Source organism: Vidua chalybeata, chromosome 6, assembly GCF_026979565.1.
Source record: "Vidua chalybeata isolate OUT-0048 chromosome 6, bVidCha1 merged haplotype, whole genome shotgun sequence".
NCBI lineage: Eukaryota > Metazoa > Chordata > Aves > Passeriformes > Viduidae > Vidua > Vidua chalybeata.
Window position 1 is genome coordinate 16934037 of NC_071535.1, and position 25206 is coordinate 16959242.

Here is a 25206-nt window from a genome sequence, read left to right on the forward strand (position 1 = left end):
AAGAATGACAGAGTTACATGAAAAAGAAAAAGAACACTGCCAAAGTGATTCTTTTATCACTTTATCATTTATAATAACACTCTGGATGCTGGTATGGCAATCTAATTGCATACTAAAGCCTGTTGTGTAAACTCAGTTACTAGTTGCATTACACAATGCTGGTGCTTCAGTCACAATTGAGGCAAATATGAACAGAAATTTGGAAAATCTTTGATTGCTATTGTGGAATAATTCATACCACTCATCAGTATGTCAATTTTCAATTTAATTTGACATTTTTGTAATAGAAAGCCACAGTGATTCAAATCTAGAAGAAAAAGTATTCTTGGAAAAGAATCATGTTTTGCAAATGAAGAGAAGAAAACAAAAGTAAGATAAGTTTTTATTCTATCACTTTTGACAGTATCCTATTATAGGAAAGACTAAATCAATTCTAAAGGCAAAATTCTCTCCCCATTCACATTACAATAGCTCCAGAATATACCTACCAACTTTCATACTATTTTCCATTAAATTAGGTCTGCAATATCACAAAGGTTGATTCATCTTTTGGTCTCAGATAAGTCACCTCCAGGAAACAGGCATGATAAGAGTAAGACAGAAAGCTCCAAACAATTTCTGAATTAAGAATGTGCTCAGTAGACACACTTAGTTTCTTCCCATCCCACAGATTTCTTATCCTGAAATCTGTATGTCACATAATGGAGAAGAACAGGACATGGAAATTTTATCTGAAGGCTAAATTAAAATCCTCCTGCAGTAACCTGCTTGAGGAGCAGAATGATGGGGGAAAAGGAAGGCTGGGACTGGTACAATGCAAAACCATTAAGTGACAGACCCCATAAAAGTCAAGAGGTCTTCCATCAGGAAGATGTGATCACGTCATCGCACCCACTGGTGGTGCTCTCTCCCTTGCTATTTCACTTGATTCACATTGTTTCAATACCTGTTGAAATGGTTCACACTGTTTCACTGCTATTACTATTATTATTTTACCTATCCACACTTGTCTCTGCCAGTCTGTTATTCATAATTGCTAGGGCTCCAACCCCACCAGAGAACCCATTTTGCTTCGAGTTAGAGCTCATTTGCCGTGGATACCCATTAGCAGTTTCTGACAGCTGTTTCTGCATGATGGCCAGTGAGACTTTATTGGAGGCCAGGAAGTCTTTCATGGAGATCATCTCTTCTGACAGACGGCGTCCGTCCGTGTCACTCTCATTGACACCGTCTGTCTCGATGGAGATGTTCCTCCGGCTGCGCACATTTCCTGGCATCACCACATTCCTCCGTGAACGAAATAATCTCCTTTGGCACCTGTGGCAGCACTTGCAGGCTAGCTTCTTTAATATCCAGTTTATGGACTGTTTGATGACAATAGAGATCACATTAAATAAGGAATAGATGCAGCACACCCCCATGAGTATGAAGACAAAGTTGCCAAAGCGGTAAAGGCCTTGGCTCTCATACCTGATGTTCTGGCTGCTGACCAGATCACCAAAACCAATGGTGCTGAAGGCCACAAAGCAGAAGTAAAGTGAGTCAAAGTAACTCCACCCTTCAATCGGTGTGTACATTGCAGAGGCACAGCAGGAAATGATGAGGGATGCTACACATAAAATTAGCATTACATAGTACACAGAGGGCTTCCAGCCCGCCAGGCTGTCCACCTCAGAGGTCCCCGAGCCCCGCCGGCCGTTGTGAGGGAGAACCCCTTTCCTCCTCAGCTGTCTTTCGTGGCAGGACTTCATGATGTAAGCTATGACAGTGATCAAGCGCTCCAGGAATAGGTTAAAGAACAAAATGGTCCCTGCACATCCTATAAGGCCGTAAAATATCAGAAAAATTTTGCCTCCAACGGTGGCTGGGGTGGTCATACCAAACCCTGGAAGACAAAAAAGAACAGTTGAAAAAAAGAAACCTGTAGGTACCATGTTAGGACTTTCATCACGTGCAAGACAGATGAACTGGTAGCAAATCCTTGTGGTACAGCTCAGCTTTGAAAAAAAATACCTTCTCCCCAGATGTCACCCACTTGTGCTTGACTATGTCTGAGCTGTAAGGGGAAGGAACACATGCCAGCAATTCCTCCATAATCAGAATGAAACAAAAAGCAGAACAAAACACATGGACAGGAAAAGAGAGTTTAGAGGAGGCCAGAATTTTGGTCTGGTTGCTAGGTTCACTCTTTTTCTCTTTGTGCTTTGGATTGCTTCCAGGCTTTGGGGTTATTGCAGCCGCTTTCTTCTATCTGATGCTTTTCTGCACCATGGCTAGGTCCCAGGGGTAGCTCTTGCCTTCCAGAGACCCATCTGCACCAAATCTTTGAAATACAAGGTGAAATTTCTCTGAGGCTCACTTGACTCGTGGTGATAGTGCAGGTGGCACATCAACCAGCACTCAGAACCCACTGTAGCCTGGCTTTGGAAGCCCAGGCTGGGAGTACACATCAGATGACAGCCCCTGACAGGATCACCATGAACGTCCCAGTAGGAGTTAAAGATGCCCTGCATCTTACTTGGCTGTCTGTCACTCATTATCAACCCCTTTTTAAATCAGCATTGCTGAAGTTTTTCTGTTTATCTGTGTCTCACTCCATAGCTCAATTCTGCATGTGGATCTTATCAAAAGTCTCCTCTAGTCTGATTCCTTGTCATGGGATTTCTCAGGCCAGAGGTGCTTCAGTCTACTCTCAAATATTTCCCATCCTAAAGCCTGAAAATAGTAATTTTGTTTTGGTTAAAGCTGTTGATAAGACAATCTTGCTTTAAAAAGATATTGCTAAAGAATAAAAAGATGTCCAGAACATCACTGAGCAAATTGGAGTAACACTCATGACAAACCTTTACTGGTGTTTTATTAAGATTATTAAAGGACTACATAACTGACTAACTAAGCAAAAACGTTTTTGTTGACAGGACAGAAAAATCACAGGATTTTTTCTTTCTCTTTGTAAGTATGAGATGTCAATTATGACATTAGGCTCTGAGAAACAAAGGAAAATATAGTCAGTATATAGTAAATATAGTATATATATACTATATATATACACACACACTATATATAAAGAGTATATAGTATATAGTCACTTGTACTTCAAAGACAAGAAAAGAGCAATGTGAAAAGACCATGTTTCCAACAGTGCCAAACTGCACCTCTCTTCCCTTCACTGGCAACCTGCTGCCAGCACAGATTCTTCTCTAACACTGGCCCTGCCTCACAGTGTGAAGTGTCAGCCCTCACTCTCACCCCTCCAGCTCGAGCCCCACTAACACCAGCTGCAAGCGTGGGCTCTCCAGGGTCTGCACTGCACTTTTGCCTGCATCCCCAATCAATCCTCAAGTGGTCCTACAGGAGGCTCCAGCCTCCTCATTAAATTTCTGTGCTAGGGAGAGCTGGACCGCAGCTCTGTGGTGTGGAAAACAACATGACAAGTGACAAACCACAGGCAAAATGTTCTTCACGACAAGAACTTTCTCCTGTTGTTGCCTTTGGCACACAAATATTTCCTCTTGCTTTCCACCCTCCCTTTCTGTTCCATGACTTGATCCCTCTATAATTGTAGTTTTAATGCTTATTTTAGGTGCAGGCTGGCTTATATGCAAGTCATGACCTCCACCCTGTGGACAGACACAAAAAAAACAATGGACAAGAGGAATCTCTCAGCAGCTGGTGAGATCAGCCCAAAGAAGCTGTGGGAGGGAAGTGTCCCTGCCCTGGCCTGTTCCTTGAAGAAGGGAAGCAGCTGTAGGCTGGGCAGAGATGGAAAGGTGGGGAGCCCCGGCACAGGTTGAACAGCATTTATGGAGTGGCATCTCCTACAGCATAAAGCAGATGCCCTGGAAAGAGGAATGCAGTTAAGGCTCACACTCCCAGAGCAGTTTTATGCCTTTGGGCTGCTTCCCACTTGTCCCTCTCGGGATCCTGCCTCTGGCATCTTGGCCAGAGCCTGAACTCCTCAGGCTGTTTTTTTAACTGACTGGATTTTGTTGCTGGGTTTGTTCTGCGACCCACTAGCAAAGGCTTTACAAAGGCATTCAATAGGCATTCCAGGGAGTCATGGTGAACTATGAAAAAATGACTTAGCGAGCAATTAGAGCACCAAAGTGAGCAATTGAGCACCACTGTGCTCAATGGGACCCATAGAGCACAACAGCAAAAGAACAAGAAGTTACACTGCAGATTGGGAAGCAAATACAAAATGAAATTATAAAATCATATAATACAGGAAATAAAAGCAGTGGCTGACACTTGGAGACTATTTGAAAGTACAAAATTGCTTCTCGTGATGAAGATAAAAAAAAGGACACAACTGCAGGAAAAAAATGTCGGTGATTTTATGATATGAGAGAATGCTGATTAAGTTTAGCAAATTTTATTTTACAAGCTGGGTGACATTTCTTGAAAACACTGTTTCAAGTAGCAATTGAGATTATAGCTAATCAAGTGGAAATCAGATCATTCTGAGTTGGGAAAATAAAATGTTTTTAAGGTAGTAAAAAGTGTTTCAATCAATTTGTTAGACATGTCTTCAGATATGGCATTAGATTATCACTATTGATAGAAATGCATGACAAATCCTGACTTTACCAGCCCAGCAATGAAGGCAGCATTCTTAGTAAAAATTTCAGGATCCTATTTTGAAATCAGTATAATAATACTGATTTGCCCCTGTCCCATGATCCATTGACTTATATAAATTAGTGTGATCTTTCTTAATATTCCGTTGGACTGACCAAATACATTTCTTATGCTTCAATTTTCCTCCAAATATTGTGGTTTGTTTTTTCCACCTATTGCTTAAGCAAGAATTCTGGGTTTTTTTGGTGAATATTCATTTTAATTCTGAATTTCTCTGTAGCAGATATACTTTAATAGAAGCTGGAGGAAATTTAACTCCAAGTAGAGTCAGCAAAAATCTTTCTAAACACTGCACACCTCCTATGGAAAACAAATCTTTAGATTTTGTTTTGGTAGCAAAATTTCTGTTATGAAGTCTGGTACTGCAAAGCACGCTAAAATTCACCTGTGTGTTCAGGTTATATTGTGTGGATATTCCAAAAGTATACACTTACATTAAAAAAACAACTAAAATGGGAAATCACATCAACACTATAATCACGCTTCATTATTTCTTGAAGTAAGTACTGGCTATAAACGGAGAAAAGCGAGCAGCTGTAATTCTTATCAATAGCCAGTTTGATAAGGAGGACTGAGGTGCAACAGGAAGTTCTCCTAAAGCAGATTCCTCCAACAGTAAATAGTAAATAACATCAAGCTAGTATTAGTCTCAATCTAACAGTAAAAAGACTATTTTGAAATCAAACAAGAGGAAATAGGCATCAACTGCCTATTCCAGGGCAATATTAGGTAATTTCATCTTTTCTGTTGCAAACTGCTCCAGTGCTATCAACTGCTCTAAGTGTTTCTCCTGGGGCATTACCCACACTCATCTCCCTCTGCCTGGTGACACATGGTTTGGCATTTTGTGCTTTAATTCTGAATGTCCTGACATTCACAAGTTACATTAATTAAACTTCAGTATGAGAAATAGTTCATCAGTCCTAATCTGAATGAAGTTTGTGTATAGGGACTCTGCGACAAACATAGAGATTTCATACTTAATTTTAGATCATGCAATTGGATCTTTCTATTGTTCTCAAAAATATCTCTCTTTTCTGAGAGGTTTCATTTCCTTTCTGAATGTGTGCAGTTCACTGCTCCTGCCCTTCCCACATAGAGGAAGTAGGTAGAAAGAGAGGGCAACAATGAGTCATTGTGATGTTAGAAATATAAATATCAACACAAAACAGGCTCCAGTTTAGCCTACATTGAGAACTCTTTCTGATGTTTTGTCTGTATTCCTAATGTAGTTTATATTTATTTCTTTTCTCTGTCAGTTTGGTTTAGACATTCACTGGGGAAATTATGAATTTCCAGTGAAATAGACAATGGATAATAATTGAGGTTCCTGATATGTGTGAACCAAACTAAATAGGACAACGACTTTCAACTACAAAAAAATCAAGAAAATAGTAATTAGTAAAGAGAAATACAGGAAGACTTAGATACCTGCAAAGATGCTGACCCTCCTTTTTTCAAACACTTTCTGTACTGAACTATCTACATAAGGATGTTTAGTTCTTCTAAAAGAGACAGAAGAAAGAACTCTAACAGAAGCTGTACTTCAAAGGCTTCATTGAGAAAATGTCCTGTACTTTGCATTGTTCCAATAGTGTGCAGACATCAATACTTTGGCAAAATTTTCTTCTGCCTCCTCTGGTGCTCTCTGAGCAGGATAAGTACTCCTAACAAAACTACTTCTGCTGGAGTAATTCTCACCTGTAGAGACTCTTGTAGGAACAGCTAAAGGACTCTCAAATCTTGATACATCACTGCCCTCATGACACAGCTGTGTCAGTAAGCTTGTAAAAGTGCCCTGTTCCAGAAAGGAAGGAGGACATGAAGTCCTTCTTTCCAGAAAGAGAAGAAAAAGACTCATTTCTGTGAAGACTTCCACTGTATGAGAGGACACACTGATGGAGGCAGGCATGGTATTGTCACAGTTAACCGATGGCAACTTAGGTCCAATTTCTGATATGAAAAAACATCTTTAGTGTTGTTGATTTTGTTAAGTCTGTGCAGAAAAACACACACACACACACATACACACACACACACATGCACACAGACACCTCAGATTTTCCATCAGTGGAAGATCAGCCTCTGAACTGTGCAGCTGGCTGGTGAGACATACATCCATGCAACTTGTCTTAAACATTAATTCAACATCTTTATCTTGTCTCTTATGAGGAAGGGAGAATGAGCTAGCCATGAAAGTTTCCTTTAATACAGCAATTATTTGACAAAGGAATATTTTATCATGACAGTCTGGAGTGTGGTATCATTTATTTAGTTGTCAATGCTGTTTTCTTGTGCAGATGGCTAAGTGGTGGGGAAAGACTCATCCTGCCCAGGGAGGCAGGGATACATGGCTATAATGGCATTCCTTTGTGCTCTATGCTCTTCTGTTTTTTTTTTTTGATTTGTCTGCCTGAGCAGCCTCTGCACCTCCTGCCCAGCATCTCCAGCACTCCAGAGCTGTAAAACCTGGAAATGTCTCCAGGGCTATTTGAGCTGAGCCATAACAGCAGACTGCTATGATGAGTGCTCAGCTGCTTGGTGACCTGGGACCTGCCCTGAGTGCTGCTGCTGCTGCTTCCATCTGTGTCAGTGTGCATCTGCTATGTCATGCACAGGCAGGATGAGAGGGATGTAACCTCCTGCAGACCTCCTGGCAGGGTTCAGTCCGTTCCAAAAGGACAAACACTGATGCTGGAACTAATGGTGTAGGATGTATTGATGAAACAATGCATATATGAGATCTTTTTCCCTCTCTAACTTGTTTGGAGACTCATCACACCTGACAGACAGCACTCTGGACACTGTTTCAGTGCAGCTGAAGGGCTGGTTGGAGATAATGATTTGAGGACAGCACGGATGTCATACTTGGTCTGTGCCATCCCTGGGACAGAAGCCTTGTCTAAGAGATTGGGTGTAACATTTCTTGCCCTCTGAGAAAAGGCTTCTGTAAACCCAACCCTGTGACACAGATGTAGGTTGGTGTCACACCAAGTGTGTGAATGGCACTTCAAGGTTAGAAATAGAAAAACCTTGGGCTTTTACTGATTTGTTCTGGAAGGCATAAGAAAAACTGGTTTTGTGTTAGCGTGTGAGGCAATGTCTCTATTTAACACAGCAAAGTTCAGCTCACAGAGTCATTGTTAAACCCTCTCTGGGGAGTTGGATGCCTGTTACTGCCCTTCTCTCATTTCACATATGGGAGCTGCATGTTCTGCCTCGAACAGAAACCTACCTTAAGAAAAGCTTCCAATGTTAAGGAATCTAAAAGACATAAATAGAAGGAATGCTAAAGGGACAACATTAAATGAACAATGTCATCAAAAAATCAGTTTTAATAGACATCTTGAGGGGTCTGTTGACAACTCTGTTATCATGTCTGTGTAGTCCTTAAAGAATAGATGACTGTAATTTTCATTATTGCAAAATTTTCACATAAGATAATTTATGGAAACCTTGCCATTCTGTTTTATATTGTTAAGGTTATATTTTATTTAAAGTTCACACGAGGTCTTCTATAAGAAATGTATACAGCCTTATTACAGCTGCTGTGTGATCATAAATTCAATGTATAAATGTTTTATGCCTACCTTCAGGTTTCTGTTTATAATTTTTATGTAGTTTTTGATGCTGGAGGTGCTAGGCCTAGTGCCTTTCCATCACCCCTAGATAGACTTGTACCTCTGTACAGCTTTTGTGTTACTATAGGGATAGAACAAAGTTCAGTTTTGAAATACCTTATTACTATTTTCAAACTTCATAACTTGTTGAACAGTCATTTAAAGGTTTTTATTTAGCCTTAAAACATAAAAACATTTATCTAATTAAATAATATACATTGAATTTTAAATACAATTTTTGTATTTAATACAAAATCATATTTTTGTTTTAGTATGTTGTATGAAAAGGCACTTATGCCTACATGTGCCTGGCTCCAAGACAACCTGAAATCCTGTGCTCAAATGTGTTGAACAGCTTCTGCCTTGGTATGGGTACAGTAATACTGATGAGTGGTAGTTCTGTGGACAAGGTTCATAACTGAAAAATATACAAAATTACATCTGAGTCAGATATATATACATATATAGAAGCCTTCTTTTTTGTTGAATAGAAACATTTCTTTTCTGCTGAATAGTCTACCTTACTAACAAATAGCAGAATTTCAAACCATAATTCATCTTGGCAGGATAATAGTTTATCTGAATTGTGAATCAAAGTAACACTGTTTCAAGGGTTTGTTTGCAGTCATTCAGTCTGTGTAAACATAATAACCCCAACTATCATGGAATAGGAACATAATACTGTGTACTCATTAAGCTATAAGCTCATTTATTCTAAAGTTTTCCTTTTTAAATCATACAAAGCTGCCTGTATGTCAAGGATTTTCAAAGGTTAGTTTAAAATTGCTTATTGTTACTTTATTGCTGACATATACAGCTTTTCTCTGGAATAAAGTTTCAGCATTTCTTCTCATTTAGGGGTAAAACTATGGAAAATAAGGCAGGCTTTTTGGCCCCCTCAGGAGAAAAAACACAAGTGGTGCCTGCTTGAATCCTCTTGGTAACCTGAGATGGGGGACATACTGTTAGGGGTATCTCAGTGGAGGGGATTTAGTGAAATTAAAGCTCTTCCCTGGCTTTATATACCAACAATTTTAAGCAACAATGTCACTTGTGATTCAACTGAAGCAAAAATATCTCAGCTGTGAGTATTAAGCTCAAAAAAGAAAAGTAAAGAAAAATAAATCTGCAGTATTACAGACTGTAAGGAAGCTGGACACAGATAAGAACTTATTTTTGATAAGTTGAAGAAACAGTACATGTGCAGGTGGTGTCTGTGTGTGATTACATTTTCCTAATCAAGCCTTATCTGGATGTCAGAGAGGAATTTTGGTAGCCATTGCTACCAGAACCACCACGTGCCAAGGGCCTCAGCATCGCTACTTCCCAGGAAATAAAAACCTCATCCAGAAAATTAGTTTGGCCTGATGCTTGGATACATCAAACTAAAGGACAGATCAAAATACCATGGCATAAAAGACAGTACAGATACTGCTTTAGTTTCTTGGAGACTGACAAAAAGCCCCAAAAAGCTAAGAATAAAGGAAAAAAAAATCATAGTGCTCAAGCAGGTGCTGCAGGGACTAAAAGTATGAAGCAGAGCCCATGAGGTCACACCATATAGAAAAGGCTGTTGGTATTGTGTGTAATAAGGATTTTGAAATATTCCATGTAAAAGCAGAACCAGGTATTAATATTGTAATTTTAAAAACTGACAGATGATGACAGACAACATTATCAGAGATTTCAGTGAATATTCATCACTGGACAATTGGTTATGGAGAAATGACAAATCTGAGTGGTTGTGATGAGCATATGATGATAAACTTCAACTTTGGTTTTATTAACTCTGAATTTCTTATCCAATCTGTGTCTCAAAAGCCAGGAGTTATGAAGGGGGCAAAGGCTATTTCTCCTTTTTTTTATATTTTGAAAGCAAACATTTATTCTGGGGTGGGGGGCACTGATGGATGGACACTTGGAGAACAAGTCTGAGTTTTTCAAGCAATCACAGAATTACAGAACAGTCTGGGTTGGAAGGGGGCTTCTAAGTTCATCTCATCCAGTCCCCCTGTCATGGCCAGGGACACCTTGTACCAGACCAGGTTGCTCAACCTGAATAATGCTGGGCTTCTCCAAAGACAATACCACCTACCAAAAAAAAAAGCATTTTTGGCACCAGATGCAAAAATGTCAAGACAAGATACCATAACAAAGAGAAAGAAAATCAAAGAGATGTGACAACAGTAGAAAGCACAGTGAATTTTGGCTCAGTGAAAAGAGTAAGTCATTGCTGAAACCTTGTGCTGTCTTCTATTCACACAACAGCAAAGTGTGTACCTTTGTTTTTGAAATGTCTGGCTTTTTCAAAATGTAAAAGGACTTGCTAAATCCCTGGCTCATGGATGTCCTAAATCTAATGCATATGTCCCTTCCTGTGAGGCATCTCTAATGGCAAATGACAGCTCTAATGGCAAATGTCTGTAAGACAAGCATAAATTCAGTGATCAAGTCTACTCACATGATTTTAAGAGGTCCAAACATTTATGTAAAACAGGGAAGCCATTTGTAAAATATGACAGGGAGGTTCAACACTCTGCTACTCCAAATCCTCCACAGTAACTTTGGCTTGCTGTCTAAGTGTTGTGCCATTGCAAATGTAAAAACACCCACAACACAATACCTATTTCAAGGGCTGAATCTCTTCTCACCTATCTGGGTGATGATCAGTACTGCTCTCTGTGCATCAGGCATATTCACAATCTCAGCATTTGCCTTACCCACGCAAACAGTTAAACAAGGACAAGACAGGCATGCAGAGGCGGGGAGAGCTGAATGAGATTACGAGATTATAGCAAGATGTTAAGGAGTAGTTAAAAGCTACAGAGCTAGGCACTTTCTGATATAGCTGAACAAGTGATGTGCTATGGGCATCCCAAAATCAGACAGTGGCTAAGGTGGGAAGGGACCTCTGGAGACTGGCCAGTCCAGCCCCCTTGCTCAGCGGGGCCTCCCTTGCGTGATAGGTGCCCTGTCGGATGGGAATTCAGATAGACATTAACAGGGATCTTTGGCTTTCCACTCAGATATTTATGGATTTATAGAAATAAAAATTATACTTTAATTATGTCTGGAAACAGAACTGTTCATATATGCAAAGATAAAACTGCAGTAAATCCTTTCAGAGGTAAAATTATGAAACTGTTTCTGAAACACTTTTGATTAAAGCTTAAATGGCCCATAATAGATTTTGACATCTTTAATTAAAGATCTTTACCTATTTCAAAAAATCTTTCTTTACTTTCGCTCTGCTTTATGAGATTTTTCTCTGCAAGTGGGTTAACTGAATTAAAAGCTTTTGTTTTGTGAGCAATCACTGCACTGCTGTTGGAAGTGCAAGCCATTCTAGAGAAGCTCTCCTTTCTGCCCTGAGGTATCTGCAGCTACTATTTCCAACAAAATATTTGAGACCGTCCAGGGAAAGTGAGATCTTCTCTGATGACAATCCCTGAATGGAAATGATAAGGCTGAAAAACATAAGAGTAAAAACTTTGTGGGTGAAATGCCTGGCTGAACTTCTGAGAGGTTAGATGCACTCTGGAGTGCAACATAGTGTGCTGCTCATTTTCTTGAAGCTCGATGGTCGTGTGCTGGCCTTTGTGCAAAGGATCACGGACTTCAGAAGAGCCCATCTTTTCAAACATTAGTGCTTAAAGAAGGAAACACATTTTAAAATGCACAAAGAGAAATTTATCACAGGAATCATTCTAGAGATTTCAGATTATTTTGGAAGATAGCTTTTCCCAGTCTTTGGGAAGCTGTTAAACCTGGAAGCAGGAAGGTTCAGTGGTTGGCAGCTTATGTACAACACTCAGTTTTGTAAATACCCTTTTCACAGATGTGGCCTAGTTTACTTGATACTGTTAATGCTGATCAGTTAAATAACTAAATTTACTTAAATTGTTTTTCACACTCTGCTTTTGAAAATAGTGAAGCTGAGAAAGCTTTTATTAAATATGTTTATCCAAAACCACAGTTGTATTGCCTGTTTAATTCATTGAGTATTCTTCCAGAGGAAGAAAAAAATGCCCAATTTAATCCAAATACAATTTACTTGTAAATTTAAAAACCCTTGAAAAAATGACAAAATAAAGTTCTGGCCCTTTCTAGAAGTTTTGAAGATGCCACTTGTACTAGTAATAGGTTTAAAGACTTCTAACCTCATAGCTCACAGTACTTATTCTCCAGCTGAACAGCATATTTTGCTTTGGAAAAGAAGCACATAATTAAATAATAGGATTTCTTAGGACTCTTATTATCCAGTGGCTAACTGTGTGAACAGAAATCTGAAAGTTTTGAGGCCATTTATCAAGTCCTTTCTGCACTAGAAGGACTCTGCTATATTTTGTCTCTCTATAAAGGCTTCCTGGAAGTTAAGCCCAAAACAGTTTGCCATACATAAAAAGGCAACAGTGCTTTGATACAACATATAGTGTACATGCTGAAAAATAGGTACAAAACCCTGTGCCACAAAGGATTCTCTTCTAAAATAAAAACTTTTTAGTGAAGTACTTGAAGAGACAGAGTCTATCAGACTTGTGAAAGAAAAGTTTTTAAATTATACAGAAAAAAATCACCCAGCCATGAGCTGAAGAAATTAATGCTTTCAAAGTCACAGCAACTTTTCTAACAGGTAGAGAAGTCACATTCTCCAAATGAGTTTTAAATGAAGAGGCAAAGATTATTCTTTTATGTGAAGTTTTCAAAAAATTCTCAATACATATGATGAAAAATTATGTAGACAGAGAAAAATTAACCCTGTTTCAGCAGCATAGGCAGACCACAGCTGCCAAACTCCCACAAGTGCAAAATATAAAAAGAAACCCTAAAACAAAAAACACACCAGACTGTTGTCATGAGCATAACATGACTTAAGCATATATTAACATTAGAATGTTGAATGACCAAGTTAGCTGGTCCAGTACAAAAGTATTTTGTGAAATAACAAAAGGATTAAAAATTTGGCTAGTAATTATTCCAAAGTACTCTGCTTCATCAAGGCTATTAGAGCTCCTTGGATGCTGATACTTTAATGAAAACTATGGCTTTCAAAACTATAGCTTTGACCTGGTGATGCCATATTTTACTGTGTGCTGTATTGCTACCTTCCAGGACCTTTGGGAACACATGAAAATCCACACATACTGGATTTGACAAAATCCACCATTGTCCTTTCTTTTCTGGCCTCCTATAAAATGAAAATTGGCTGAAGTACTTTTTACTCAGTGTATTTGTAAGTGTGTGTATATATACATATATATATATTTATATATATTTAAAGATGTGATTTTAAAATTTGACTTTGAATAAAATTTTGTTTTTCAAGTGTCACAATGAATGTTTTCTAAAAAATGGTTAAATAAAAACTAGCAAAAACATAAAACCAGACACCAGCTGTTTTGCAGTCCCCAGAGTGATGTTTTGCTTACAAACACGACAGTAACATTCTTTACCAGATGTATGTCTGGGCTTGCTAAAATGTGGTTTTATATAATCTTGACATATTTATGGCTTTATAATTTATCTTTTTCAAAATGCATTGCTAATAGTTCTCCTAACAGAAGAACTGGAATGACAAGCTTTAGGTAATTCAAGTGACCACTTGAGAGGTGGATCTGTGCAAACTTCATGAAGTTCAACAAGGTCCAGTGCAAGGACCTGAACAGGTCAGGAGGATCCCAAGCACAAATACAGCCTGGGCAGAGAATGGATGGAGATTAACCCTGGGGAGAAAGACCTGGTGGTGTTTGTGGATGAAAAGCTCAACGTGACCCAGCAATGTGTCCTTGCAGTCCAAAAAGGCAAACAGATCCCAGGCTGCATCAAAAGATGTGTAACCAGCTGGTTGAGGGAGGTGTTTTTGCCTCTCTGTTCTTGTGAGACCCTACCTGGAATGCTGTGTCCAGCTCTGTGGTCCCCACACAAGAAAGACATGGATTTGGTGGAATGAGCCCAGAGGAGAGCCGTTAAGTTGATCACTGGGCTGGAACACCTCTTCTGTGAAGACGGGATTAGAGAGTTGGGGTGGTTCATCAGGGAGAAGAGAAGGCTCTGGGGAGACCTTACAGTACCTAAAAGGGGCTTACAAGAAAGCTGGAGAGGGACTTATCAAAAGGGAATATAGGGATAGGACATGGAGGAAAGGCCTCAAACTGAAGGAGAGCAGGTTTATATTAGATATTAGGAAGAAATGCTTTACTGTAAGAGTGGTGAGACACTGGATAGGTTACCCAGAGAAGTTGTGGACTCCCCGTTCCTGGAAATATTAGGGCCAGGCTGGATGGGCTTTGAGCAACCTGGTCTAGTGAAAACTGTTCTTGCCCATGGCAGGGGGATTGGAACTAGGTGAACTTTAAGATAATTTCCAACACAAACCATTCAGTGCTTCTATGAAATGATAAATCCTTCTGGTTAAGAAATAAAGCATCCAATGCTGTCCATTATTAAAAAGCATTTAAAGTATCTAGTGCAAAATCAAACATAAAATCCATCCTTGTTTGAACATTTAATGGCTATTCTGGTTGAGCATGCATAGTTCAGGGAAAGAGGAACGAAGATGTTTTCATGAGTGAATAGCAAACTAAACTCCACCCATCTGAGTGAATGTGCACTGACAGATGAGGATATTAAGATGCCCTGCCAACCCAAAAAAGTTTTCTTTTGTGTAAGATCTGTTATTGCCCATATAACACTGATGATGAGGTGTCACCAGACAGAAGATTTGAATAGACTTGAACAACCTTTGGCTAGCAATGGCAGCTGTTTCATGTGCATGTTATAGCCAATTCATGTTCTCTTCCTTCTATGCTCTAATCTGCAGTTTTCAATATCAGGACCATTTCAACAGCCATCTACAAGACTCACAACTGATAACATAATGTTTAAAGCTGAAGATGTCTTAGCAGACCTTCTACTGAAGACAGAACTCACAAAACCCCTGACACCTGGATTTCAAGAAGTACCTCAGGAACTGGTCAAGCTGCTTGACCATCTGTGAGTAATTACCACATACACCAGGCAGTATTTGACAGTGCAGAAGGTCTAGCAATACCTTCACCTCCTTCCCAAATCCTGGTATGGGTGGAGCCTGTAGGTTATTCTGTTTGGTTAGATCTTCACTGAACAGGTGAGCTTATTGGAGGTCATATTAATTTCCATTTCCATGCCTAGTAAACTTGTCTTGAAAAAGACCTGCTGCTGGACAAAGGGTCCACAAGCAGAGAAGATACTTTCTAACATCCACGACTGTGGATGCTGAGTGTGTACAAAGGGAATGGACTGATGTCTTTGACCAGGCTTGCATCCCCAAATGGCATCACCTCCTGCTGCTGTTCAAATGGCTAGGGGACAAAGGGGACTACTGATATGGCTTTGCTGAGAATTCTTCTAGTTTTTATAGGAACCTTGCTTCCCTGCTTGCTCTGTCAGGATTTGCATGTTATTCCAGCTCTGCTGCACATTCTGTCCTTCCTCCCTCCCATCTTCTCCTTTCATTTTGGGTTAGATGTCATATTTCTGTTGTGTTCCTTAGCAAAACTTCAACCTCAGAAAATCCTTTTTACCTTGCTTCAATACTTAATAAAGCATAAATATTAGAAAATAACTACTATGAAACTTCTTAGAAACATCTCATTAATCAGCTTCCAGCATTTCATAGAGATTAAACATGACATACTTACTGACACAATAAAAAACAAAGACATGAGGGATGCTGGGCTAACTGACATCATGCACATGATTGAATTTTGGATACCTCCTCCCAAACAAGTTTTGATGTGAGAACCAATCTGTTCTCATAAAATTATTAAGGGATATTAGCAAACCAGATTTACTTTACTGCATGTCAATTTAAATTTGAGAACAAGATTCTGTGGCTAAAAATATATAGTTTGAATGGCAAATTACTGTATTTTCTCCCTACATTATCAGGGTACATATTTCTCTTCAACACAAAATAATCATGACTACATGTATTTCAGTTTTATTCACAACTCAATTATGAAAACACAGAGTGCTCTGTAGATTACCTCCTACATGTCTTGCCACAGTTGAGGCCTTGGAGCTTGTGGGGAAGAGGATGAGCAGTTCTTCCACTCTTGTCTTTCTACAAAAAATTCACAATTTCAGTTTAAGACTTTGCCATTTTTACCTTGGAACCATTATGTCTGAGGAGATCTCTGATGATTCAGGCAAAGACTATTTGCTTTGCAGCCCATTCAGCACATGGAATTATTTTTTTCAGGGATGTTGTTCACCTCAGGTTTACTGAAAACATCAATGCTTATAGTATATTACTTTTGGTACATTAGAAAATGCAACATTAAAAAATGCCAAACTTCCACCTTTTATATATCACCAAAAAAAAGCATCCTTTTAAGGAGAATGTAGATTTATGCTTCTTTTAGTACAATTTAATATTGCTTTAATTGTTCTACTCAGTAAATTCTGAGGTTTTATTATGGTATCCCCCAATTAATTTTATTTTAAATAGGCTGAAGGGACTGTTTTTAAACTCAGCAATGTGAGGGCAGGTATTTCAGCATAGTCACAACTTACTGATGTGAGCAGGTGTGAGAAAATGACAGATTCATTCCAGTGTTGTATGAGTAAGCACATGCCAACACAGTCTGCTCAAGGATCAGGTCTTCCTCAACACAATGATACAGGCTGATAGAGTATAGATGTCTTTAAAAATGAAATGTGCTTTACTGTTTTGGCTTGTAAAATGTGAACATGTAATTTTAACACTTCTGCATTCCCCATTTTATACAACCCTTTGCAGCAGTGCTCTCTTTGGTGTGAGGATTTTGAATGAGTTAGAGACAGGACCTCTGAGTTCCTTTAGCTGATGCGATTTATTTTTCTTATATTCTACATAGGCAGGAAGGATGAGTTCGGCTCACACCTTCACTGTACAGCTCAGAAGGTCACAAGACCTCTAATTACAAGACATTTTAAGGATTTAGTAACCAATAAGACACTGTCAACAAGGATATTTACATTTTTGACCCAGTCCTTAAATATTTTGTCTTATGACTCATGCTGCAGTGTAACCTTTCTTAGCCAATCATGTTAAGACATTCACATGTTAAGACTACAGTACTGTACTCTAAAACTCTAAACTTTACTTAGCTTAACATATCTCTGCTTTAAATTATAAATCCACATTCTTGCTTCTAGCACCTACGTTTGGAAGCCTTCCAAGGTCTCAGATCAAATCCTGCGTTTAATTCTAAGCCTTGGCTTACAGGCCCAAAGTTCTAAGAATTCCCTGCATTTTGGATTCCAACACTTTGGAGTGAGCCAAAGCATACAGTGCTGCCTGTACTGATCCCTGAGAGCTGGGTCAGGCACACAAACAATTTGACAGGCTGAACAAATTTAAAACCTTAAACTATGGGTTCACTGCTTTGAGTAGGAAGGTATCTTGTGAGTAAACTTTTCTACCCATTGCACTGGCTAAGGAAAATCTAGGTTCCCACTACTGTTTCCATAAGCTTCTCTTCCAAGACTTACACATCTGGTGTGTATTTTCCAAGTCTCTAAAACCCATGCTCTACATGACCAATAGGAATTCACATTCAGTTTGAGAAGCTATAATATACTTCCATTTCACCATGTTTATTAGAGATCTGCCAAATACACTTCCTTTCTAATTTGTATTTGGTCATGAGAACAGCAATAGCTGTAAGAACAGTAATAACTCCCTCCTATTAAGATAAATTAATGGTGATGCACACCAAATAAGAAAATGAAGGCATTATTACCATTGATGGGGGGCAGGCTCGAGGATTTTGAAGCCTCAATGCCCAATTTTGAGCTGCACCACTATTTTGAGTAACAATATGCCAACTTCAGCTGTTCTTGATCAGAGACCTTGCCACATCCAGCCTTGTTAATTGCTGTTGCAGTTCTGCTATTTGGTTAAATAGAATTTGTGTAAATTGATGGATCAAAAGCTGCAGATCTATGGTTTCACAAGAACAAGAATATATTGGGGATGAAGGAAGAAAATAAATAGAATGCAGAAGGAGCTTAGAGTGAGGGTAAGTGACGTGATGTAGAGTGCAGATCTGAGTCCAAACATCCCAAGAGCAATGCTGAGAGACTGGGATTTGAATCTCCAGGAACAGACTTGAGAAATACTGACTCTGTATCAGCACTGGGCACCTTATACCAAATCCTTTATACTTTCAGGTGATGGCAAATTTGAGTGCAGAACTCCAGTGGATCTCACTGTAAGTGGATCCCACCTACCAAGTTCTGCTTGGGCTCTGTTGCTGCAGTTCTGCCAGCATCACCACATAAATACAGAAGTTGCCAGCTACACTGATAAAAACTCATTGCTTTCTCAATTTACACTGAAATTTGATAAGAATTTATCTCAGTGGCAATGACAGCAGAAGCAGGTCTTGCCCACTTGACCCTGGCATTGGCTTTCTTGTGCCAGTGCAGCTGTAGCTTCACATTGATCCAAAGGAGAAGTTAAAAATCACAGAATGACTTGGGGTGGGAAGGACCTTAAAGACCACCTCATTCCAATCCCCCTGCCATGGCCAGAGACACCTTGCATTAGACTGGGTTACTCAGAGCCTCATCCAACCTGTCCTTGAACACTTCCTGGGATGGGTCATTCATAATCTCTGAGCAACTTGTTCCAGTGCCTCACCACCCTCACAGCAAGGAATTTCTTCCTAATACCTAATCTAAACCTACTCTCTTCCAGTTTAAAAATGAACCTTTTGTCAGAGTAAATGTAACCAGTTCAGTCTTGATCCAGCTAATTGCACAATCCCACAAGAAGCAGGCAGGTGTGAGAGAGGAGGTTGTTCTGGGTGTGGAAGGGGTTTGCGACAATGGGGTGCAGCACTGACTCTGAAGAACATCAGGGATAGGGTATTTCCACCAGCTCCTAGTAGGTAAGTGATTCATCAAATGCTTTTGGTGCTGGATATGCCACCCTCTCATTCCTGGAAGCTGTTGCTTTCTGGAGGTGTGTTTCCTTCACTCCTGCTTAGCAGAGGAAGCCCAGAGAGCTGAGCTCTGCCAGTGCTGCTGCTGGCACTGTCAGAGCTCCTGTCCTGTCCTCTGGGGGAGATGACAGCGCTGGGGGCCTTTCCGTGGGTGTTGCTATGGGCAACTGTGTATAGGAGAACGTAGGCAGAGGCTGAGAAACCCAGTGGGATGGAGCAGAGTAGAAACAACAGGCCAGCAGGAGCAGCTATCAGAGCAGGTTGTAAATACTGATAAAACATTATCTCAAGCAGTCTTTAGCAATTCCAAAAAACTACAGCCAATGTGCCAGCAGTCTAAAAGTTATTTTATTGCTCCTGGAAGTACATGTAAGTTTCCATCCTTTCTAAAATGAGGGCACTAAGGATGGGGAGCAGAGAGGTGCAGAGGCACAGCAAAGCAGTCAGCTCTGCAGCTTCCTCTGCTGTTTTCTCTCCTCTTTTGAAAGATAAGGAGAAGCTGACATTTGCAGATGTCAATTTACTACCTTCCTCACATCTAACAGGGCACTTCTTAATTTTTTAATTTTTTTTTAAATTTTGTAACCATCTGGGAAATTCACATTTAGGTTCTTTTAGAGAAAATTAATTTCTCTTGCAGTGTGTGTGACAGGCATTTGTACAAACCAGTTTAACCTGAACAATTCAGCTGTCCAGGAAAAGAGCAGGTTACCCTTCCATGAAACCCTCCATTGAAGTAAGGTTTTCATTCCTTCCATTACCACAAAATGCAGCAGAAACAGCTATTATACATCTGAGTTTAAAAGCTGACTTTTATCTCCAGTTCTTTTGCAACTGTAGTTAGGAGTGTAAAATGAACAGGTCCATGTATGCCACCATGCCTCAGCTTTGCAACCTTTCCATGACTACAGCAGTGAGCCAGAAAGCTCAGTGAAAGCAAGGTAACAGGTATGTATGTCAATGCTACTGCTGGAAACCTGTGACAGTGTTTTTCCTCTGTGTCCTCCAGTTTGCCATTTCCTGTTGTCCTGATCTCTCTTGTGGATACTGGTGCAGGGGAACCAGGAGTGCAATACTGTTGCTTCCATCCCAAAGGCCACCTGGACAATCAGGTAATTGATTTTTCTTATTTTAAAAATCCATCCAATTGTTGTTTCCTTTCTTTTCCCAGATCCAAGATAAAGCTTAGATTAGCTTGCTTGCCTGTTTTGTTTTTCCTTAAGCACTTCACTGGCACAAGTCCAAGCCATTCAGGAAGAGGGGGAGGAACTAGGACATTACACAAATAGTCTTCTTTGGGACACACTTGTTCAGATTACACTCTACCTACTTCTGCTTTATATGATGGCAGTTCAGCTAAATCAACCTTTTTTCAAGTATGGCAAATTACTTACTTTTTAACAAACCCAAGTAAGACAAAAGTCTCCTGGGATCTTATTCAGCCAAACCTTATTCATGTGCAGCTTTGAGTTTCATGCTTTATTTATTTATTTCTATGACAAGAGATTCACTGCAAAGATTAAGAAGAACTTATCCTGAAATTTGCAAGGAAGTCTATCATATCATATTTTATTTTATTCTTCTATTTCCCAGAGGATAGAATAAAGCTCTCTGAAGAAGTTGTAGTTAAACAGTCATTGACAGTTTATATTTAATTGCATTTTTTTTCAATAAAGGATGATTTTATCCAAGCCAAACTCCAATAAACTGAATTAAATCAATCAGGAACTGTCACATCTTCAGGTCTCCAAACATTTTCCATCATCATTAAACAGACACTGCTAGCAGCTAGCACTGCTACACTGCTAGCAGCTCATCGAAACCTGAGACAGCTTCTAAGTAGATGCGGTTCTACCTGAACAAAACGTTCAGCTCTCCTGCTCCTATTTTTAATCTTCTCACATATGATACAGGCATAATTTGCTAGAAATCAACAATCTCACATTCTTCACGTTTTAAGATTCACCTCCCTACTATTTATGTGCAGGTAAACTAAGGGATAATTGCAGCTCTGTACACAAAATACAGAACAGTACAAGATTTCCCTTGAAAGCAAATGCACAACACGTGCACATCCACAGATGAAGTGCTGTATTTACCATCCTGGATAAAAGGCAATATTGACACCAATAATTAAGAAATAATTGCTAACATTTCCCACTGTAAAACAAGTGAACAGTTCCATCAATGCAAGCTTGGTCTTGCCAATTTAAAGTAATAAGATGCAGGAAATTGCCACATTTACTCTTCATAGAAAGTTAAGTGTCTCTTCATGGGCAATGGATACTTATGAGTTCTTTTCACACATTCTAAGATTTATCTTTTTCTGACAAAACTTTCTCCTGCCTTCCAGGATGAATCCCACTGAGTGTCAACAAGCAATATTCTACTGCTATGAAGGGATGCTTCATTTTAGCTTGACAGATAGAAATCAGAGCCTTTCAATGGAATGTGCACAGATGGTGTGTGGCTTATGCCTTGAAGACAGGAAACATGAACTTATCCAGCGAAGACAGAAAACATGAACTTCAGCTTTTTAGAAAGAAAAGCAGTTGTTGATGGCATGTGCAGATAAGAAGCAGGTGTGCAATGTGCACAGTGAGGTGGAGTCTCAAAGACTTCTTGAGCTTCTCACCAAAATATGAATGACTGAAAATATTGTCACTACTTTCAAAAACTTGCATATTTGCTTAGTTTATCCTATGGTGAGAAATTGCAGGCTTGAAGCCAACAAATTGCAGTGCATGGGTCTTTGCTTCAAGAAATGGATGGCCATTCAATCCCATTGATAATTCTTCTCTGCACTTTCAATTACAATGGATGGAACTGAAATTTTCTTGCAGTGATACAGAAATCTGATCTTCTGTGATCTTTATTTTTAATGGTTTAAACCAATCCCGATAGAGTTATAACTGGTTTTCTCAAATGTAACTTTTTCTCTACAATACAAATCAAAACCACCTCAAGAATTTATTTTTCTTCTTCATTGTTAATTACATAGTCATAGACTACTGAAAATGAGAAAAACAACAAGAAGAAAGCATTTCAGTAATTGCCATCTGTGGCTCTTCAGAGGATTTTTTTTAGTTAGTTGCCAGTTAGTGAAAGCAAATGAGTTCTGCTTTTACATCTGGGCAGATTCCTGGGCAGCAATATACAATGCCATAATATTTTGGATGTAAACGCTACAAGAAAGTGATGATTTAAAAATATTTCCATTAAATATTCACCATGTCTGCTACAATAATGTGTTTATCAGCAGATGGAGTGGTAATTAAAGGCTAGAGTAAAACATCAGACTAACATTCTTTCTATTATTTAGACTTCTATTTTAGAAGCTGGTGACAAATACCTGCCACAGAGCATTTTCTCATGTAGTTTGATGCCTAGAATGCAGATATATGGGAGAAGTCACATTTCTCCCTATGTATCACATGAAGTTCAGAAAACATGACAAATAAAAAAGCAAAAACTGTTAATGTCTGAAAGGAAAGACATCATGTAAGATGGGAGATTATGTTTAAAGCAACAAAACTGTTTATATTAAGAAACGTAACAGTAGTTTACTTGGAATTATATCAATATTCTTGCTGTCAATACTTCTTGACATGGGAAAGTAATGAAATTTTCAGCAGGAAAAAGAACCCCTTCTTCATACATTCTAAATGAATTAATCTCTGTCAATGCTGATGGACAGATTCTGCCATAATTCCAACAGCTGAAATGAAAGAAACACTCAAAGTCTAAGCTGGTCAAACTGTACAAACCCAACTGCTAGACTAGCTGTATCTAAAATCACTTTTCTGTTTCTCATGCAGGCACAAAAGGATCACAGCCCCATGCTTTTTCATAAATTAGAATGACCTCTAGACTTTTCTTAGAAAACAAATCTCAGGATACCCTATTATTTCCATTACTTTTTCCTAAAATTTTTATCTTCTCTCTCTACTCTTTGTACATAGCTTGAAGCAAGAAAGACAAAGCATAAACTTGACCAAGGGTGAGAAACCTGCTTTCTGAACATACTTCAGGTGTCCTATTAAAGGAAAAAAAGTAAAAGTGGAAAAAAACAAGCAATGAAGCAGGATATTAAAGACAGTCTGTTATAACAAATGTTTCAGTGCCCCCACGTTACTTATTTTCAAACCAGGTGAGGCACAATTTCCAAAGTATTTCCTAATAATTTTAAATCTGTATGGGGTTAAAATGGGGTATCTTAAAAACCCATTCCACTGGGTTAAGTATACAAAAACCCCTGCATTTGGAGTAAAATCTTGGCTTGGCTGAACTCAATGGCAAAGGATGGCTTTGAAAACTGCAGAATCTAAACAAATGATGATTCACAAGGCTTTCACACTGGTATTTGCTTGTATTTTTCATAACTCATAAACCAAAATATTATATTCCATTGGAATGGAAATGGAATGTATATTCTATTGTGATTAAACTGACTCACTGCAGTTGTATTAGATAATTGTTTGCCTCATTTGGCAGATGTTTAAAACTAAGACATAGGAGAAGCAAAGTCGATCAGCTAGTGGTAAAACTTTGACTCCTTTTTCTTTTAACAACTTAAAGCACTAATTCCTTGACTTAAACAGATGTACCAGGAGTATAAAATATGTGCTTATCAGGAAAGCATATTAAAGCAGTAAAAGTAATAAAGACACTGCAACTCATAGCATCTAACAAATTGATCCCAGTGGCTGACCTCTAATTCACTTCCCATGGACAAGTTACTCTACATGAAAGTGGACATGTGACTGCATGTCCACAGCTAAAGCTGCCCTACGCTGCTGCTGGGGGGGCAGAAAGGATGTACAGCAAAAGGCCATGAACAGCAATGGCCTCACATCTTCCTGGCCTTTCCCACACTTCCAGACTCCCTAACAAGGCAGCATGTTAACCCTGCAGCATAGTCCAGGTTTTTGGCCACTTTCAGTGGCTGCCCCCACCCCTGTGTGCTGTTCCCCAGGTTAGCACCACCTAAGTACTTCTGCACTTCTAAGAGAGGCCCAGGCACTGACAGTCAGACACTCTGCCTGCTACACAGTACAAGACAATATGCTCAGCATGGGGGCTCCTTGTCACCAGCTGGAAAAGATTTTAAATGGCATGAAAAAGCACAAGCATGTTTTTAGAATCATGTTCACTTCACCACTTCAGTGCTACTGGAGTGTTTGGTTTCCCAGGGAATATAGATATGGCATTATGCTGTTTGCATGCCCAACATGGTGTTTCCCACCTCTGAAAATAACCAGGTAACAAGCCTTGGTAAAGGGAAGGACTGCTGCCAGTTGCCTATAAGACAATATGTCTATATCAATTAGAGAGGCATTTAGCCCCCAAAGCATAGCTATTTACACAGCTTGTAAAATGGTTAACTCAATTTGTAAACATTCTCATCCACCCTACACAGATGTTCACAGAGGAAAGTTTTACACCAGCCATAGAGGTTGTCTATGCTATGTCCCCTCTTGCTTACGCCTTTGTAACTCCATTAGAAAAAATCTGTTTATACTGGGGAAACACAATGGTGAGTCAGACATCAAGAGACAAAATTTAGTGACATAGAAATCTGCTGTCAACAACTGATGTAAAACTTTGCACAAATGACTCAGTATCTAGAAAACAAAATAAATATGATTTCATAAGGTTGATAAAAACTGGGGGAAAACACCAAAATTCCCAAGTAATTTCAAAAGCTTAGTTGAGTAATAAGCTACATAGTCTTTCAGCTACATTATTTTTGTATTACATAGAAAAATATTAAACTATTTAATATGCTGAAAGCTATATGTTGGACTTAGCATTTCTGTTAAAATAAAGTTACATGGTATTCCTGAATTTAAAGTAGAATTCTTATTATATCAAGATTTCTAACTCACTGAAGTTACTATATTGGCTAAAATGTAACATGGATCTTAAGTAGGATCTGCATAACATCTAACAAAATATCCCTCGTTGACTCA

The 25206-nt window shown here is 39.0% G+C and overlaps 1 protein-coding gene and 1 long non-coding RNA gene across 4 annotated transcripts in view; one reads left to right on the plus strand and one right to left on the minus strand.

Moving 5' to 3' along the window:
* Nucleotides 1-365: 365 nt before the first annotated feature.
* KCNK13 (potassium two pore domain channel subfamily K member 13) overlaps nt 366-25206 on the minus strand; it is a 49416-nt gene continuing 24575 nt past the window's right edge. Inside the window, exons 2-3 of one of the 3 annotated variants that reach the window (XM_053945636.1) lie at nt 16289-16361; nt 366-1885 (exon numbers count right to left, since the gene is read on the minus strand). In XM_053945636.1, the coding sequence (XP_053801611.1) occupies nt 993-1885; nt 16289-16361 (966 nt within the window). In that variant the 3' untranslated portion in view covers nt 366-992. Of the gene's footprint in view, nt 1886-16288; nt 16366-25206 lie in introns of all 3 variants that reach the window. The other 2 variants (XM_053945637.1, XM_053945635.1) reach the window with 2 other exon arrangements.
* On the plus strand, nt 19457-21965 carry LOC128789536 (uncharacterized). Its single transcript, XR_008431437.1, has 3 exons — nt 19457-19494; nt 20244-20346; nt 21588-21965. It is a non-coding gene; the product is annotated as an uncharacterized LOC128789536 (long non-coding RNA).